Below are 19,201 nucleotides of genomic sequence, written 5' to 3'. Positions count from 1 at the left end.
CCTGCCTGTCCTCCCCTCCCCTCCCTCCCCTCCCCCCTTCTTCCTTGCTTCCACCACTACTGTTTTGACTCAAGTTCTTTTTGGGTCTTTTGCTCCTCCAGTTAACTTCATATCACTGATAATTATAACGTGTTTCTGCATTTGCCATTCCTGTACACAGTAATTCTTCACCATTGTCTGCTGTCTATAACATGAAGCAGGTTTCTCATCAGGTCCTGTGGTGGTCTCCTTCTCCTTACAGGTCTTGCATTCTTCACATAAAGCCTATGATTTGGTCACTCCTAGTCTTATCCACTTCCTAAACATATTCCATCTTTGATTTTTATTAAAGGTTTTCTGTGTCCCCTCTGCCCGGAATGCATTTCCTAACCTGTCTGAGAAGAATTTCTCCTTCCTAAGTTTTCTGTCATATTGGGCATATTACATATCATATCATCTCTAGGACTGGTGGAGATTTCACATTTCAGCATTTCTGATACCCGGGGATAGTTTATGAGCTCTACATCAAGTCTGGGTTAGCAGTGGTGTTTTCCTTAGAAGCACATGTAACAGTGGTACTGATTATGAGAATGTGGAATCGGATAAATGTTATACTTAAATCGCATGAAAATCACCATAAAATGTGATTATCCAAGGTCAATAATGCATATTTGTGGTGGCAGAGAATTTTATGTTTTCTATTAGTCAGAGAAACAGATACACTTTTAAAAAAAAGTAATACTGCTTTCTCCCCAAATTCACTTTGTGATGCACAGCCCAATGGTGCCCATGGACAATGATGCCTATGGGAAATGGAGCCCAGTGACCCTGAACCACACTTCCGAAACTCTGATCCAAAATAAATCTTTTCTGTTTTCCAAAGGAACTACTGTTTATTGCTCTAATCATAATCAAGAGATATTCCCATTTGTGTATTCAGCAAATTAGCAAAGTTACAGGGTCTGAACCATATTAGGGTAACATTACATGTCATGTAGCTCTTAGTTACAGACCATTAAACTACACAACTCCAGCCTCATTTGACACTGTAACAGTGGTTTCTGAATACAACAGGGAAGTTGCACACATGAACTCATATAGATGTGACAACACACTCAAGAACTGTGTGAGATCAAGCCAGACGAAATCCCAGCATGAGGGTTGGGGTGGGCCTGACATCTCATGAATAGCTGAGGAGTTATTGGCATTTGATAGTTATTGGGAGAGAATCAATTTTCTTTAATGGCATAATGTAGTATGTCAAGTCCCACTCCTAAGTATAGTTAGTCAAACTGCACCCAATGGGTTTTTCTTTTTTAGAAGAAAGAAAATTCGAAAGTTAAATGGGAAAGTGAGCATGAAGAGAATGAACACGGGTGGAGCTGGGGCTTGGGTCCATATAGTCAAAATACTTGGGGAAAAACGCTGAAATTCTCAAGAACTACTTTAGGGCTCCCTTCCTTGAGCTGAGGAACTTAGCAAATTTCCGAAGCATGAAAGGTTTTCGAGGTTCTAACCTATTCATATTTGCCTTTTTTTCATCAAAGTAATAGAATTTTCAATGTATCAAGATACTGGCTCTTTTAAAATTTAAGCCCATTAAGATAAGCAGGTGGATAAAACTTCAATCTATATATATTATATTTTGGAATTTTCTACCAATAGATGAATAGAAAAATTTAAAAGTATAGAATCTAAGCCATATGTACCTCATTTCAAGTTCAGTGTACATATGTGAAAAGAAGCAGTCATAAATTAGGGGTAACAAATAGAAAGTATTTTCCAATTATGGAAGCTTCATGGGTTATGTATTTATGGCATAGCACATAAAGCAACAAAGTTACCTTGATGAATCACATTAAGAAAAAAAACATACCTATTCACAGTCACACAGGACAAAACGTTTGTGTCCCTGTTTGCTCTCTAGATGGTACTGTGCCTGACCCATTACCCTCATCAAACATGAGGTTCGACAAGAGTGATTCTGCCTTCTGCCTTCATGGAAACAAGGTCTTGTAGAGAGAAAAGAACAGAGATCTCTGCACAGAGAGAGCAGCTGGAATGGAGATCCTGTGACTCAGAGACTGAAAATGTCTCTGCTAATTTCCAGGGTGGTTTGGCCATACTTTGTCAATTGCCCCAACTTAACAGCCTTTTGATGGTGCGGTATCATGTGGCCTTGCTTGGTAATGGAAACGGCATGTTGAAACGTCCCCAGCGGTCCCTGTATGCGTTTCCCCTGGCTTTCTAGTAAAGAAGAGAGCTTCCTTCAAAATTCCCACACTTAGTTTTCTTTTGAATTTTAAACTGAATTTGGGAAATTAAAAGGGGAAATACATAGAAGCATTGTGATTTCATGGTCACTAACCCTGATCAATAAAAATGTTTTAGTTCTCCCAAAATTATGGAGGAAGGTATAGAACCTGCAAAGGTTTCTGGGTAAGTGCTGGATCTTCTGGGTATCCCAAAGAACCAGTGGGTGCCAAGCAGTAGGATGATGACATTCACTAGGCCCCAGTTTGCCTCTCTGTTAAGGAATGGAAAAGAGCAACCCAACAAACAGCCACAGATTTCGAATCCCAAGTTGCCATGCTCCTGAGACCAGGAGTACAATCCGCATCGACCTGTCAGGGGTGACTATCAACCTGAGCTACAGGACTATGTAAGCCTTACATGTACATACTGTGTTCAGTTAACATGTATCAAGGACACCTACGGTCCAGAAGAGACAGGAATGTTTACCCTCGAAATATTTCAAAAGCAGGGATAACAAACAGTGAATGATTTAAAAGATGAAATGTTCTGACAAGGTGACATAGAAGCTACAGGACAGCTCAATCTAAACTAAGGATGAAACCACCGTGGATTGGACAATGGACCAGTGGACTATGGACCCAGCCAAGTAAGTGGCAATGAGGGGTGAGGGGTGGGGGAGCTCAAGAAGAAGAGAATCCTTGATGTACACATGAGAAGCCTCCTACCTTTCTTGAAGAACTCCTCCAGCTTATCCTTGAAAGGCTGCAGGTATTCCCTTGGGGACTCCTTGCACACCAGCTTCATCTGTTGCTCGCTTGCTGCAAAGAGAGGTGTAGATTAGACTTAAGAAGACATACTTGCTGAGGGCCTGCTTGGGCACTGTGTTTCATTATTAACTGTATGGATTCCTTGTCCGTCAGTTTAACCAAACTCCATGGGGGAAAAGAGCACAGATTACACCTCTTTTGGAACAGAGATATGTGCAGCCTTCAATTTTCCTTTTAGCCATTCAGAAAAAGATCTTTGATTTGTCCCAGGCAAAGTATTCTGTTCTTTTTTTATTGTTGCTGTTCCTCATAATGGGGGATGGGCGTACTTAAGGACTGATCCCAGGGAATGAAGGTCCCTGTCCATCTTTGATCCAAGACTGAAAGAGATTTTACCCAAGTTCCCACAAATCTAAATTGCCTGGAACCATCAGGTGAGAGAGTCTTGATGATTCATGCTTAGTTCGGTTCATGCTTAGTTCGGTTTAGGAAGCATTGTATGTGCTCTTCAAGCCCTTTACTCAAACAAAGGTCCACTTTCAAGATGAATGTGCTGAAAGTCAGCATAAGTGCTGCCACATTGAACGGGGCAGAAAACACCAAACCCCCTCCCCTCCCCCCAGCTGCTACCTCCAAATCCATCTCTTCTCACCCAAACTACAAGCTCAGAGGAGAAAAGTATTAACAGCCAAACTGGCCTAGTGATCGGCAGACTTGGGGCGTTTAAACCCACCTGAAAAGACTAAAATAAATAGGATACGAAGTGTAGAAATAAACCCACCTGCAGGCTTTGCCAGAGAAATGGAGAAATATAAGTGGCAGATGATGGCTAAGATTGAGTCCCCGTCCCGACGGCTTGACCAATGAGGAAAAGGTGGAGGGACCTGAGTTACTCTCAGAAAGTAATTGGATGCCCTCCATTTTTCAAGACCAACCTTTCAAAATAACCTGCCCACTCTTCCAACTGTACTGTAGAGGGCCCTTTGACCTCACATCGCTCACCTCTAGCTTCATTAACACATGAATGCTTTCACTAGATCTGCTTCAGACAATTGCTCCTCTGATAATCAGGTCGCCTCGAACCAGATTGAGTTACACAGAAGAAGAGTGGTCATCTCCGACAAAAAACACCTTCCTATGTGCTCTATAAGCTTCTGGCCAGTGAATTCATCTATTTATTGGTCATGGCTGGAAATTACTGATAAACCCTTGTCTAGGAAACCAAATTAAACCCTTGGATTTTTATCATAAGCATATCATGCTACCTAGTTAAAATGAAACAGAGAAACAGCTATGTGTATAGTGTACACCCGCAGAGTGCTTGGAGCAGATGAGACTTGAGTGTAGGGTCACCTAAGATACACGAAGTGCTCCAGTCTGGCCTGGTACCATATAGAATTCTGTCTTAAGGAGGGGAGAAGCGTAGAGAAATGTCTACTTTACATCTTAAAAGACTCTATAAACACAAAAGAAAGGCATTTTGGAATTGAGCAGTTGGGGAGGGACTTTTATTTACATCAGAAACTTCATACCCAGCCATTCGGTGGCTTTTTTTTTTTTTTAAACAAGCAGAGTGACTCAGTCTACACTGCAAATAGTCTCCAGACCTTTTCTGTTTGGGAGGGTCTTGCCTTGAACTCTGGTTCAGTCTCTCAAGCGCTGATATCAGATGATCAGATGAGGGAGTGGACACTTTTCATTTGCCGTATTGGCAACCAGATTTCTATGCTCTCAAACTGTGTCAGGAGAAGATGATGGGAACATGACTGAGGGGTCTTGTGTTCTTTCCTAACACACACCCACAAGGTTCTAAGCAGTCGCCATAGCTTGGGGCCACTAGACCCCAGTCCAGGAGTACCCAGCTTCAGGCTCCACCAGCACTGCTGTTTTCTAGGACCTCTGGCTAGAGCTTTCTTAGAACATCTACTACTACAACTGTCCCAGTGCTAGTCACCAAGGTGACAAATACAATTCCTGTCTTGGAACAAATGAAGAACAGTTTCCTCAAAAGCGGCCAAACCTTTCCAAAATACTTGTTTCTGGGGCCCAATGCATTAGGCCGCTTGGCTCATGCCCATTGCCCCGAGTTTGATACCTGGGCTCCCATGGTAGTAGGACAGAACCAACCCCAAAAGTTGTTCTTTGGTCTCTGGATGTACGCGCACACATGGCCGCAGAACAAATGAATGTGCAAGTTGTAAAAACAAACAAAGAGCACACTTGTTTGAGCATCTTTACCTTTCTGTGAAAGTGCTTTTGGTCTTCTCTATTAAAAGTACTCTAGAGCTTTTCTACTAGTCTCAGGTTTCTCTTTCCTGTTTTCCAAGTAGACAAACCATCTGGCCAATGGTAAACATTCCTCCCGATGTCATTATTCTCCTCATGAAGCAGTGAAACAGAAGTTCTTTGAGCTTGAGCAATGCCAGAGGACGGAGAAAAACGGGGGAGGGGACAGACAGAGCTGGGACACATTTTCAAGGTGGGACAAACAGAACTGGATGACAGGGCAGGGCTAAATCGTGAGAGCATCATCATAATGGCTGGTCCCAAGTCCACCTAAAAGGGATTACTGTATCTAACAGACTCTTTCATGTGTGTGTGTGTGTGTGTGTGTGTGTGTGTGTATGTTATATGTGTGCACATGTTTACTCTGAATGTGCATGTATGAGTGCATGCGTGTCTGAATGTGTGTGCATGAAAGGCAAAGGACGACACTGGTTATCTTCTTTTCATTCTCTGCCTTAATTTTTGAGACAGGGTTCCTCCCTCAACCAATGACTTGCCAGGCAGACCCTGGCATCTGACTGTCCTTGCTTCTCTGAGCACTGGGTCTCCAGGCCAATACTGTCATGCATGGCTTCAACATGGGTGCTCATGAGCTAAGCTTAGGTCCTCATGCTTATCTGGCAAGTGCTTCATTGGCTTAGTCACCTTGCCAGCCCCTGGCTCAGTGAACTTTTCTGACCACTGCACTGCTTCCCACAGAGATGATCATACCGACCAGGCATACAGACCAGTCTCATAACCTTTGAGTGATTTCTGCTTTGAATCATCATTTGATAATGACAAGCTTTTCTCCTGATTGTAAGTTATGACTCTGAGTATACACAAAGCTATACAATTTCTCATAGTATAAATCACTGATTATCTGAATTAAAAACTCTCAGTGGTATTCAAGTTCCAGTAACTATTTTTAGAACTATTTTTGTGAGCACAAATACTATGTCATGTTATCAATTTAGAAATGACAAGTAACAGAAAATGTGGGTGATTCCTTCAGGGTTACCCCCCTCTTTTTTTCCACTTTTCCTTTTCCCTTTCCCCCCCCCCCCTCTCTTTTGGTTTTTGGAGATAGGATTTTTCTGTGTAAGAGCCCTGGCTCTTCTAAAATTTACTTTGTAGACCAGACTGGCCTGGAAATCACAGAGATCTGCCTGACTCTACATCCCAAGTGTTGAGACTAAAGGTATGTGCAGCCATGTCTGGCAAAGGTTACTTTTTTAAAAGCAAAGTGAAAAGAGCTTGGGTCCATTATCGATAAAGCAAGGCTTCAATTTCTGAAATGGAAAAAATCCTGGTTTTTGTAGCACTTCTTTTGTCCTAATAGCAGTGACAAATGGGATGGCCATAAAACTGTTCAAAGTTTATGGACCATGTTACTCTGTGCTTGAACCAAGACTTCCCTGGGCTCAGGTGGGCTGTGGCTTTCAGTCTTATCTGCAAATGACGGCCCCTTTCTTTCTGCATGACATGAGGTAATGCATAGAAGCAGTTTTCAGAGCTCATGGCATTAGCAAACTGAACTATTGTGTGTTATTTTGATGACCTAGTAAAACTGGTCAGAAAACATTTCACATCAGAAGGGCTACAGGGTGAAGGCTGGGGACTGGACACTGAAGAAGCTGGGTGCTCCATCACTTCAGAGGACTCCCGTCTAGAAGGTAGGAGTAATGCCTTTCAACCCCTGGCTGAGATCCTAGCACATACTGAGAATCCACTCAAGAATGATGGCAAATTCTCTTGAAAGCGGAGAAAACTTGTGAGATCATTCTTTGCATCTTGAAATCCTCTGTTTTAGAAATTAGAAAGTAAAGCCAGGACAAATGACAGCAGCCCCATGGGTGTACTCAGAGGACCCCTCTGTGCCCCACCAGGCTGGGACTCCCGTGCGACCTGCTGGAATTAAACTTCTCCACAGGATCAAAGGAGAAGGCTGCCCTCCAACTGCCCCTGCACGGTTGCATGTTCCGGTGGTCAGCAGCTCACACACTCCAATTTATTAACTTGGCTTACCCAAGACGCTTTCTAACAGACAAATGGGAGACCAAAGACTAATTAATGATGACACTGGAGACTGGAGGGGCACAAAGAAGAGGGGTCATGGACGAATCCGTAAATACCACTCATTGTCCAACTAGAAGACTACTTACTAGACAGACAGTCTTGCCAGACCACCAAAGTTGCCTTAAGCACAGTCTGTGCCAGGACCTCCAACATTAAAACCAAGCCTGTCTTCTTTTCTCTCTGTAAAACTTTCAACTGTAAAAGACATTAGTTTCTAAAGTTAACTACTAATAAGTAGGAATAACAGGGAAGTATAAACGGACGCGTGATGGGGTAACTGAGAACAACTAAATCAGACATTCATTTAAAGGCTAAGCAAGTGGGACTTTTTGCAGTGAAAAAAAAAAAAACCTTTGATCTTGGATGTTTTAAGATTTCAGACATCAAGTTTCTAAGACCAGATCGATGGTTATCTATTTTTGGCTTTTGACCCCTACAAGTAAATTTCACTGAGGCACTTTAAAAAAGCAAATGTATGTCAAAAGTACACAGAGGCAACTCTGATACAGTTGGTCAGAATCATATGTGTTTTGTACCAAACGGAAAATTCTATTAATTACTGTAATACTGCCGTATGAACTCAAGTCAGACTGTGGTGTGTGTGTGTGTGTGTGTGTGTGTGTGTGTGTGTGTTGCATTGCTGAGGATTGTATCAGGACTTTGCAAAGCTAAAATACACTGTATGCAGAACTTATGCTTTTTGGAATCTGGAATTGTCTTCTCTCTGCTTGCCTAACTCCCATGCTTCCATGATTCTGGGTGAGTTCTATTTATCCTTAAGAGTTGTAAGATGTGTCTTTGCCACAAGCTCCATGATAAAAAAAAAAAAAAAAAACCAGCACTGAAGACTGTCATAGGAACATATCAAACTGTTTGCTCTGTTTGCTTATAGACATTTTGTGTTGTATTGGTGGGTTTTAGGTGAGAAGGAGAAATCAGAGCCAGATTGTAAAAAAATGTCTGATACTTGGTGAAGGAGTTCATTACAAAGGAATTCCTTGAATAAATTCATCTACTCAGCAAATAAATAGCTGGACACCTATGATGTGTAGAAAATTGGATCAGATACTGGAGAGATGTCAGCGAGAGAACTGGACTAGTGTCTTTCCCCTGTAGGGAGTGAGTCGCTGACCCTTCTTACACAGCCCATAGTAATGGTTACATGTACAGTTTCTACTGTCAGAGTTATTAACAGCACGCACAGTATCCTTCTCATGTTTTTCACATATCAAGCAATACATGTATGTATGGGCTTTGTTAAAATGTGACCACTTTTTAAATTTAAAAAAAAGTGTAGTGAGAAATCAAAACCTGGATAATAGCTCAACCTATACTTTTTAAGGATGCCAGCTTTGACCTGAACTATTAGCTTCATCATTCCCAATATAGTAAGATGCAAACATCTTACTTTGGTTAGCAGCAACACTCCGGGTTACCTCACTCAGAATGACATTCTCAATTTTTATCCATTTACCTGCAAAATTCATGATGTCTTTGTTCTTAATAGCTGAATAATAATCTATTCCATAGATGCCCTACATCTTCTTCATCTACTCTTCAGTTGAGGGGAATTTATGTTGTTTCCAGCTTCTGACTGTTATGAATAAAGCTGCAATGCTATGTTCATAGCAAGTGTTCCTTTAGTATAGCTGGGCGTGGCCAGGAGAGGATTAGCTGGGTCTTGAGCTAGAACTATTCTCAGTCTTCTGAAAATCCAACAAAATGATTTCCAAAGTGGTTTTACAGGTTTGCACTCCCACCAGCAATGAAGGAGTGTTCCCCTTGCTCCACATCCTCACCAGCATGTGCTGTCCTTTGAGTGTTTGATATTAGCCATTCTGGGGGTATAAGATAGAATCTTAGGGTTGTTTGCACTTCACTGAACACTTCTTTATGAGCTGTTCGGCTATTTGAGATTCCTCTGTTGAGAACTCTCTGTTTACTTCTACACCCCAATTTTTAATTGAGTTATTTGGATTGTTAGTGTATAATTTCTTGAGTTTTGTGTCTTGTTATAAATTGTTTATAATAGCCCTCTGTTGGATGTAGGGTTGGTGAAGATCCTTTCCCAATCTGTAGGTTTCTGGTTTGTTCTATTGATGCTCTCCTTTACCTTACAGAAGCTTTTCAGTTTCAGGAGGTCCCATTTATCAGTTGTTGACTTAGTGTCTGGGCTTTGGTGCTCTGTTCAGGAGGTTGTCTCTTGAAACAATGTGTTCAGGGCTATTAACGTTTTAAATGTTAACAAACTTTTCATTTATTTGCAATACCTGAAGTTCTCTTGTCCAGTTTCCTGTGTTTTTACTAGAATTTTATTTGTTACTATAATTAACATGTTGCTATATTTTGGAGGTAGACTGCAACATTTGATTTCTCAAGTGTTTATATGTCACAAGGTTATTTCTCAGTTCTGATCCACCCTGATACCCATATAGTACAGCTTGGATTTCATGTGAGACACCTAATAAATGGGGCAGGAACTGTCTTGTTCCCTTGCCACTGGATACCCTTCCCCTTACCTAGGCCTCGGTAGGAGGGGATGTGGCTAGACATGCTCAGACTAGAAATCACAGGGTGAGGTGGTACCCAAGGAGGGGCTCCCCTTCTCTGAGAAAGGAAGAGAATAATGGGAAGAGATTTGTCAGGGTGGAAATGGGAAGGAGGGAGGGAGTGGGGCTGTGATCTGGACATAAAGTGAATAAAAGAAAAAAGTTAAAACATATATGCTTTATGAAACTGGGTTCAGGTCCCAGCAACTACATGGTGGCTCACAATTACCTATAACTTGAATTCCAGAGGACAGGACACTCTTCTAGACTTTGTACTATTTTGTCTGTATACAGTTCACATAACCCCCCCACACACACACTGCAAGTTATACATCAACAATTGTCCGTTACAAAGTAATACTCTTTAAAACCTTTTTTCCTTTATTTTTGAGAAAAGATACACTATCTAGATCAGTGGTTCTTAACATGTGGGTTGCAACCCCTTTTAGGGTAAAATGACCCTTTCACAGGGGTCACATATCAGATATCCTGCACATCAGATGTTTATATTATAATTCATAACAGTACCAAAGTTAACAATTATGAAGTAATAACAAAAATAATTTTATGGCGGGGGTCCCAACAACATGAGGAACTGTATTAGAGGGACCCAGCAGTCAGAAGGTTGGGAACTGCTATCTTGATGATCCTGAACAAACCGCATGGTCTTCCTCAGCCTCTCATAGTGCTGGCTGTGACAGATACATTCATTTTCAGGTTTCCATATACTTTACTGGCTGAGGAGTTATTTTCTTGCTACATAAAGTCTTCTAAGCCTGAGTGATTACAGTGGCACATACCTTTAATCCCAACATTTGAGAGGCTAATCTCTGAATTTGAGGCAAACCTGGTTTACATATCATCCAGGCAGGATGACATAAAGAAACCTTGACTCAACAAAACAAAGTAACAAAAACAAAAACCCAAACAACAAACCAAACCCCCAAACCTTTAAGGACTAAAATACATAGAAACACTTTATGCATTTGGGTAAATAGTACCCCAAATCAAATAGGCTTATATCCATTTAATATAGCCGAGCAACAGGAATAGTGGCTAGTTAATATGTAGGATTTTGTTATTTTTGTTTCTAAGAATAGCTAGGCAATGCCAACAGCCACACAAACTCTTTGGACAACTGACATTGTGTGTGTTTGTGTGTGTGTGTGTGTGTGTGTGTGTGTGTGTGTGTGTGTGTGTGTAGTCAAGAAATCACTTACTTTTATAACCTTTTATATTCAAACTATTTTTTTTAATTGCCAACCCACCTCAAACATTTTTTGCATGTTTCTTCTTCTTCCTTGACTTACTTCACCCCTTCTAAGATGCTGAACCTGTTCTGTGAAGTCACCAGTTCGCCACTCTTGGCCTGGTGCAGGAGCCGGCAGTGGGATTCCATAGCACACTGCTTCCCCTTCTGTGTCCTCCATCCAGGGAGCTGCAGCTTTGTCGCCTTTGCTGTCCCAGCTTCCTGCCTCCTGAGCTCCCTGATGGCTTCCTATATCTATCATTAAATGTAATGTTCTTTCATATTTTATACAATGTGTCTTTTCTTGCCATACTATGTAAGCTCATCCCAATAAACATTTCAGTGACCCTGTAAGAGGTGACCCTCCTTCACAACTTCCTCTCCCAGTGATCTCTTGGATGTACTGATATCTATTAAACTGTTCCTCCTGAACTGTTCTTCATATGACCACACTGCCTCCCATTTGTCTCTATACTGGAGGCAGGTATCTGTACAACATCAGGCAATACCAGCCCCCGTTTATATCTGCCATTGGCTTCTATCGAGTTTCTCAATTTCTCAAACAGCCTACGTGGCTTTGGAGGGGCTGGCGCCTGCCCACTCCTTCTCAAATTCCTGTCATCCCTCTTCTACTTGAATTACTGCTACATATATGTATATAGATGCAGATAAATCACGCCTTAGCAACAGATCCAAAATCCCGACCTTCCCCACTCTGCACACACAAGTCTGGATAGGTGGTGTCTGATATCCTAGCTTAAGGCAAGAGATATTGTCTTTCACAGGAGAGGAAGACTTGGAATCACTTTTAAGAGGGTGAGTTGGTTACAGACAGGTAAGGGTGAAAGGTCGGGAACAAATGACTTGGACAAGGCTGGCTTCTGTGATGCCTCACAACCTCACTAAAGCCACCCGAGCACACCGTGATTCCCGTGGGTGTGAGCTGTGAACCGATCTAAGCTGTATACCGAGCTTAGAGATGGGACAGAGCGAAGCTCTTGCTGAAGAAGGGAGAGGAGGCCCCACTGCTGTTTGCAGCTGTGCCACACATTAGGGACAAATATCTAACAAGACCCACCTTCCTCTTCTAAAACGGCAACCTAGCGACAGTGAAACGAAACAACAAAGAACACAACAATCCTACGAAATCAATACAGGGTATTACAGTGAGGTGCCATGGGCACGCTGGGTAGGGCATTCTTAACGTATATTGGGTTGGGAAAGGGTATCCAGCAAGGACAGCTTAGGAAACAGATAGAAGAGGGAAGACCTGGAAGGACACTCAAACATGTAGAAACGGCAGGGTGGTGGAGTACATCGCAAGCTCAGAGTCCTCCTCCCCTTGTTACCTATTGTCCCGTGCTCAGAGTTTAGCCTCCTAAAAGGTGTCTATAAGAACAGATCTCTGACTCCAGAGATTTATCAGGCGAGATGCTCAGGCGGGTGGTTCTAGAGTCTGCAAAGGGGAGAGGACATCAGAAGGTACCATAAGCCCAGGGGGCTTAGAGCTTTCTTTAAAGAAGTTGGGAAACATCTCAGCCCTTGGATACTGGAGAATTTAGTTGAAGTAAGGAAGCAGGCCATGGGCAAGCGTGAGAGTGGGAATCCGGGGTATTACTCAGGACATGTTACGCTTGAAATGTTTAACTAGACACTTGTGCTGTATATAAAAGCATGCACTTGAGGACACACGACTGAGACACAAGCACACACCAGGGAGCCATTGACATCAAATAGGTATTTAAAGCCACAGCAACAGATGAGTTGCCAAGGAGGGACTGTAGCCAGAGAGAAGGGCTTTTTAGCACACAGCCTGGGGCATGCAGACACTGCAGGAGAGGCCAGCTGTGAGGAAAAAGATGGAAAAAAAAATGAGGAACGCGGAATTATGCAATGCAAGAGGAGACCAGTGCAGCAGGCAGGGTAAAGCGCACGCACTGCTCTATACAATCCTGCTGAGCATCAGAAAAGACGGACAGGGAAGTGCCTGGTGAATCTGCCGCCATGACAGTCGCTGATGACTTCACAACGTTCACTGCAAAGTGGGGGCAGGGAGTGGTAGACCGAGATGGAAGAGGGTGGGCTAGGTGGAGACCCACCCTGTGATCACGTATGTGCAGAGTTAAGTTTCAGTATGTGCGTGAAATTAGGCTGGAGAGAGAATGGCAAAAGCACAGGTGGGCCAAGGAGACTTTGTTTTTAGGTGACATGAAAAGCCTGCCATAGGCTGTATGCTTGAACACTGCCTTCATGTGGCAGTGCTGTTTTGGAAGGCTGTGGAACAGTACGGAGATAGAGCTGTGCTGGAAGAGAGAGACTCCTGGGAGAAGAACTTGAGGGTCTATGTCTAGCCCCACTTCCTGTCCACTGTCTGCTTTCTGACTGACCATGTGATGTAAACAGCCAGTCTCTCAGGATTTCTAAGACCATAGATTCCCAGCCATTGTAGGCTATGTCCATGTGGAACTGTAAAGTCAAATTCTTTCTTGATAGGGACTTCATCAAATTGAATCAGACAGCATTAGCAAGATGGATCAACAGGTAAACGACTTGCTATGCAACCAACAAGACCTGAGTTCAGATAGTAGGTGTTCATGTAAAAGCCAGATGTGGTAGTAAGGGCCTGTAACCCGGGTGACAGTGGGCAGAGACAGTTGGATGAAGGGGGTTATTGGCTACCTAGTCTATCTGAAACAGCGAGGTCCAGGTTCAGTGAGAGACCTTGCCTCAAAAAAAAAAAAAAAAAAAAAAAAAAAGCAAATCAATGGTTGAGAAAGATGTGATGTCAACCCCTGGCCTCTACACATACCTCTAAACACACACACACACACACACACACACACACACACACACACACCAAATCAGTTTATAGTTGCCTGAAATATTTTAAGGATTCTCTTATGAAGAAGGACTCTGTGGAAAGGCCCTTCCACTGGGGTGCTCTGATTAAGTACAGAAGGGTTACAGCCCTCTAGGGAGTGGGTGCCTCTTTCTCCAGAGGAATGTTGTGTAAAAATAAATCCACCAGGAATCCCAGGCCCGGGGGAATCCCATGATTCTGATTCACTTCGCTGAGGGAGGCTGCTGGAGATCAAATGCACCTTAATGTCCCATGATTGTGAGTATTTTGCATGAAAAAATTTAAGCAGAAGTGACAGGGCTAAGTGAGGACCTGCCAACAGGCTTTAGGACTTCTGAAAAGATCTGTGAAGCCGGGCCACCAACTGCAGCCTTTGCACGGTATTGTCTACACTACTCATAGGACCCTCCTATCAGACATCAGGGCTGAGTCACAATTTCCACTGTGATGATTATGTGGTTATGGGTGCAGCCTTGGTCTGTGAGACATTAGTATGAAAAATATTCATTAATCACCTACCCAAGACTAGCCTAAATACAGATGGGTTGGGCATGATTTGATTTATAGAGTATTAAATGATCCAGCCATTTACTAAAAAATGTTCCTTGCATAGGTCTCCACGAAAATTGTCATCTTTAGAAGCCTTCATTTGAAGTAGTGACCATAATTTCAAAAGGTCTTGTCATATATATATATATATATATATATATATATATATATATATATATATATATATATATATATACATATGCATAACTTGAAAGATAAAGCATTATCACAAAGAATTTTTGAATATTTTGTCATAAATTATTTGTAAGACACATTATTTATTTAGAGAAATAGGAATAGTTCAAGCAATAGACAGAAAAGCTGGGTCAAATCATCCCTGCATTGGGGAGGTAAAGGCTGGACAATCATGAATGAGCTGTAGCTACAAAGTAAGTTTTAGCTTAGGCTGGACTGTGGAATTACACCCTGTCTCAAACAAAACAATTGTCTTTGTATGAGAAAGAGAAAGGGGAGAAAAGAGAAGGAGAGAAAAGAGAAAGGGGAGAAAATTGAAAAGGAGGGAGGGAGAAGGGTGAGAAGGAGAGAGAGAGAGAGAGAGAGAGAGAGAGAGAGAGAGAGAGAGAATGGGATAAATAATAATGGAAAACAAAAGCCCATTCTGCAAGATTCTGATTGCTGGTTTGACTCTAAGCCATGTGCAGCAGGAGCTAGAAGACATTACTAGGGTTCTAAAGGGAAGGGAATTCATCTTAGGAAAGACCAGCAGTTAGTGTCTACAAAGTACTATAAAGGTAACAGACACATGTGCAGAAACTTAAAATAATAATAAAAATCTAGTAGGAGAAAACCTCTCCCACGGCTGCATGGCGAGAGCATAGCCAGCATTTTCCCTCTCATTTTTTTTCTCCGTCTAGGTCCCGGCATCACAGCCCTGCTGTCTCCAACAGCACACGGGTTGCCTCTATCCATGAGCTTTTATATACCTACAGCTGCCAATATAACATTTATAATTTTTATTAATATTTCACATATACTTTCTGATGTAATTATAGAAAATCCATGAGCACTGTATTTTATAGTCATAAAGAATTTTCAAGTGTATAGTCCACTTAGCCATCCCACTCCCGCTGGGCAGTGCAAGCCTTTCTGCAGCAGCTCCAACAGGGAGCCAGGACTGAGCTATGGCTGGCTCCACACAAATGTATTCTCAGTTCAGCTTTGCCTCCTTAAGGCTGCAGTAGGCTGAATGACATGTAAAGTAGGAAAATGGCTTTTGGAGTTCTCAAAACATGGTGGCGAAACCGCGTTGGTGCAGCCAAAGCTTACTCTACGTGAGAGATGAAGAGAGGGTCTTTGAAAACTGTTTCCTGTGCCTCTTGGCAGAGATGGCTGGGTCCTAGAGACTAGAACTCTGTCTGCCACTAGAATATAGGAACTTGGAGTGATTATTCTCTAGAAGGGACAATGGCAAGACGCAACAGTCAAACAGACAATAACAAGTGACCTGTTAACATCAACAAAAGGCATGATTTTTATTATTTTTGAAGTCTATTAAAGAAACCAGCTTTTTTTTCTCTCTCTTTTTTTTTTTTTTTGTGGAGAGGCATCCTAACAACACATTTAATTTGGTCAATTCTAACACACACATTTACATCAAACTCTATTTCTCAAATATACACTTCTTTATTCATAAACACATAAATGTAGGATGTTCAGATTGGCCAATCAACAGTACCAAACAATGATGTGAATGTATGGCAAACTGACCCATTTTGAGAGAGCCTGCAGTTTGGGGTAGCCCACTGGAATTATGTCAAATGTATATCAGTAATGGGAGTTCCTGAGTTAAGATCACGAGACTGCTGGTAGAACTGCCTAGGGTGGGCGGAGTCAGGTTCCTACCTCCACAGAAATTATGCAGGCTGGAGAGGCATGCGCTGGACTCCCTGCTCTGTCATCAAGTCTAAAGGCTTATTTTACAGCAGTTGTTACTCCAGTGACACAGCACAATTGCACAGTCACAGAAATCTTGAGAGCAAAAGGCTTTCTCTTACACAGAGATCAGCACCGGGATGGAGGGGGTGGCGGGAATCATCTTGAGACTCTCTCTCCCTGCAGTACAACAGCTGGCTTCAGAGAAGCCAGTGGTTAACGCACCCAAGCTTAATAGCGAGATGTAACCTGTTTCCGCATTGCTCATCTGGGAGGGTGCAAGCCTTCCATGGTGTTTCTGACCTCAGAGCCCAGCGTCTCTATCTTTCTGGGTACTTACTTTAACTGTAACTTCCTACTCTGGGAAGTGTTTACAAATAAATAGATCATGAAGAAAATAAAAGAAAAAAAAATTGAAAGCTACAGCAGGGGGCAGGGGGGCGGGGAAACAGAGGAGGGGTGTGTGGAAAGTTACTTTGAAAAACACACTTCATTAGCTCGGTGGCTGGATTTTGGTATCTAGACTTGGCTACAGGAATCCCTGGCGAGGTTCAAGGCTGGCCACTCCTGCTGATCAATGTGCCACTGTCGTCAGATTTAATGCAATATTTGGCTCAGGCCTTTTTAAAAATCCCCTATTCCAGCTAAAATATTTACACAGTCCTATGTGTCTCACTTAATGCTTGTTAAGCAATCATCTTTTAAAACTCCACAGACTCTTGTAAATCTGTCAGGAGAATTGTGGCCTATAAACAAGACTTCACATAAAGAGGGCCACATTGTCAATGGGCCGGGAGTCGGAATTTCTCAGGATGTGTTTGAAAATAAAAGTTGAAGATCAGAAATAGTTTTAGAGGGGGTAACAAAGTGGCCAGTGGTCTCCCTTGCTGTACAATGGGAAGCTTCCAGACACTGACCTCAGCTGTTTGAAGCCACGCTTTCCTGTAAACCCGTCACACATCCTACCTTGCTCTTGAGTTACGGCAAAAGGGGAGCTGCAGGGTTCAACAGCCCTCGGTAGTCTGGGACCAGTGTCTGTCTACATAGGGAAGAGGAGCTGCTGAGACTTTTGAGTGGAGGCTGCTCTGTGGTTATATGTGATTTGTGTGGCCTATGTTAGGGAGAAGGAGGGGCCGAGGAACGGCCGAGTTGATGAGAAATAGGATTCTCTGAGAAAGGCTAGGTGTTACCTAATAATGCCGGACATGATCACCGAATCAGACATCAGACTCATGCTTATGAGCTGAAACATAAATTTTAAAGTAAAGGAGGACCTTCTGAGCTCTCTCCTATTGTCCTGAGAGTGTCAGGCATTTGTCTCTGTGCCCAAGAGGGGACCAGGTACTTGGAACACAATCGAGCAAGCTGTTCAATTACTTATTCTTCGTTGCTTAGTCAGCTGTCTTATTTTTTGCCATTCCTTCCAAAAACTTACCATATGGATTGTGGTTTACAATTACTTTTATAGCAGATTTAAAGATGAAAAATAATTTTTAAATGTACACTATTAATTTGAAAGCTCACCCTAAGCTGAAAATATTCCATTTTGGATTTGGCTCCCAACCCAAAGGGAAAAATGGCCTTGGATTTCTAAAACGTGCTAACTCCATGCTATGGAATCATTTGAAACAAGAGGCAGCAGCGTTATCTGATGCTCTGTGTGGCTATAATTGGGAAGGGTTTTAGAAATGCATCCTCGAGGCTGGAGAACAGAAACCAGAGTATGTGGTACGTATCTTCCCACCCTAGTCAGATCCGGAAACCATTGCTCTTAGAAGCGATCTGATCCTGTTCCTAACAGGAGAAAAAAAAAAATCTGAAAACAGCTAGGGGTAAATTTCTTCCATGGAAGTGGGGAAAAATACTTGTTCTTAAAATGTGTTTCTAAATGGCTTGATATTTCAGTGAGTTTATTTAAAATTAGCAGTTAGCTCAGTGCTTAGAATAAATATTTGCCGAAAAAATAAATAAACACATTGAAAAGGTTGAACAAGGTCCTCCTACCCTGAAGATTTTTTCTTTTTTATACCAAAGGATTCGATGGTGTTTTTTTTTTTAACAACCATCAGAATGATCCAGAAAGGTAATTTAAAAATACAAATGGCCAGGTTTTGTGTGTTATCCAGCACCCTAGATTTCCACGGGCTGGTTCCTCTTTGTGTGAGAGAGCAAGGATGGTTGGCGGTCCCGCCCTGTGTGGTCCTCAATCTTATGTGGACATGCATATCTTTGTCTCCTTCAAACTACTACAAGTTCTTGACCTTTACAGTTCAGAGCAGGTCATCTTTAAGTTTCTGTCTCCTGCTGTCAAAGACGCTAGGGGCATTTCTGCATTTGGCTTTCTCCTTCACTTCCCATGAGGACCCCCGAGTTTGGTCCTGTTATGTTCTCTGTTTTTTTTAACTTAGGGTGAGAAAAGTCACACAGATCATCAGTAGGTGAGTCTGAGCCCACAGTGTCATCCTCCCTTTGTGAGATCCTGCTCTTACCTCTACAGTCTCCAGGGGAGCTCTAGAAAAATGGGGCCACCTGTGTCGGGGACTCGACAGGCCCTGGGGAAACATTAGTCAAACCTCCAAATGTTATTATGGGGATCCCTTTATCTGAAATAGGAAAGTGAAAGCCTTGTAAGAGGTGAGGTTTCTAAATGGCATGACAACCATTAAACTCAGGGTTGCCAGTTTCCATCTTGGTCCACTGAGCTTCCCATGAATAACTAAAGTCAGAGACACAGCTCACGGCCCCTGTCCACCTA

At 42.4% G+C, this 19,201-nt stretch overlaps 1 protein-coding gene across 4 annotated transcripts in view; it reads right to left on the bottom strand.

Moving 5' to 3' along the window:
* FMN1 (formin 1) overlaps positions 1-19,201 on the bottom strand; it is a gene marked incomplete at both ends in the record, with an annotated part of 316,637 nt that overhangs the window by 63,674 nt on the left and 233,762 nt on the right. For all 4 annotated transcript variants that reach the window (XM_080931171.1, XM_080931172.1, XM_080931173.1 and 1 more), the window contains one exon: positions 2,961-3,053. In XM_080931171.1, coding sequence (XP_080787297.1) covers positions 2,961-3,053 — 93 coding nt within the window. The remainder of the gene's footprint in view (positions 1-2,960; positions 3,054-19,201) is intronic.

The sequence above is a fragment of the Micromys minutus genome, assembly GCF_963924665.1.
Source record: "Micromys minutus genome assembly, chromosome: 17".
NCBI lineage: Eukaryota > Metazoa > Chordata > Mammalia > Rodentia > Muridae > Micromys > Micromys minutus.
This window is presented reverse-complemented; position numbering and strand designations above follow the sequence as displayed.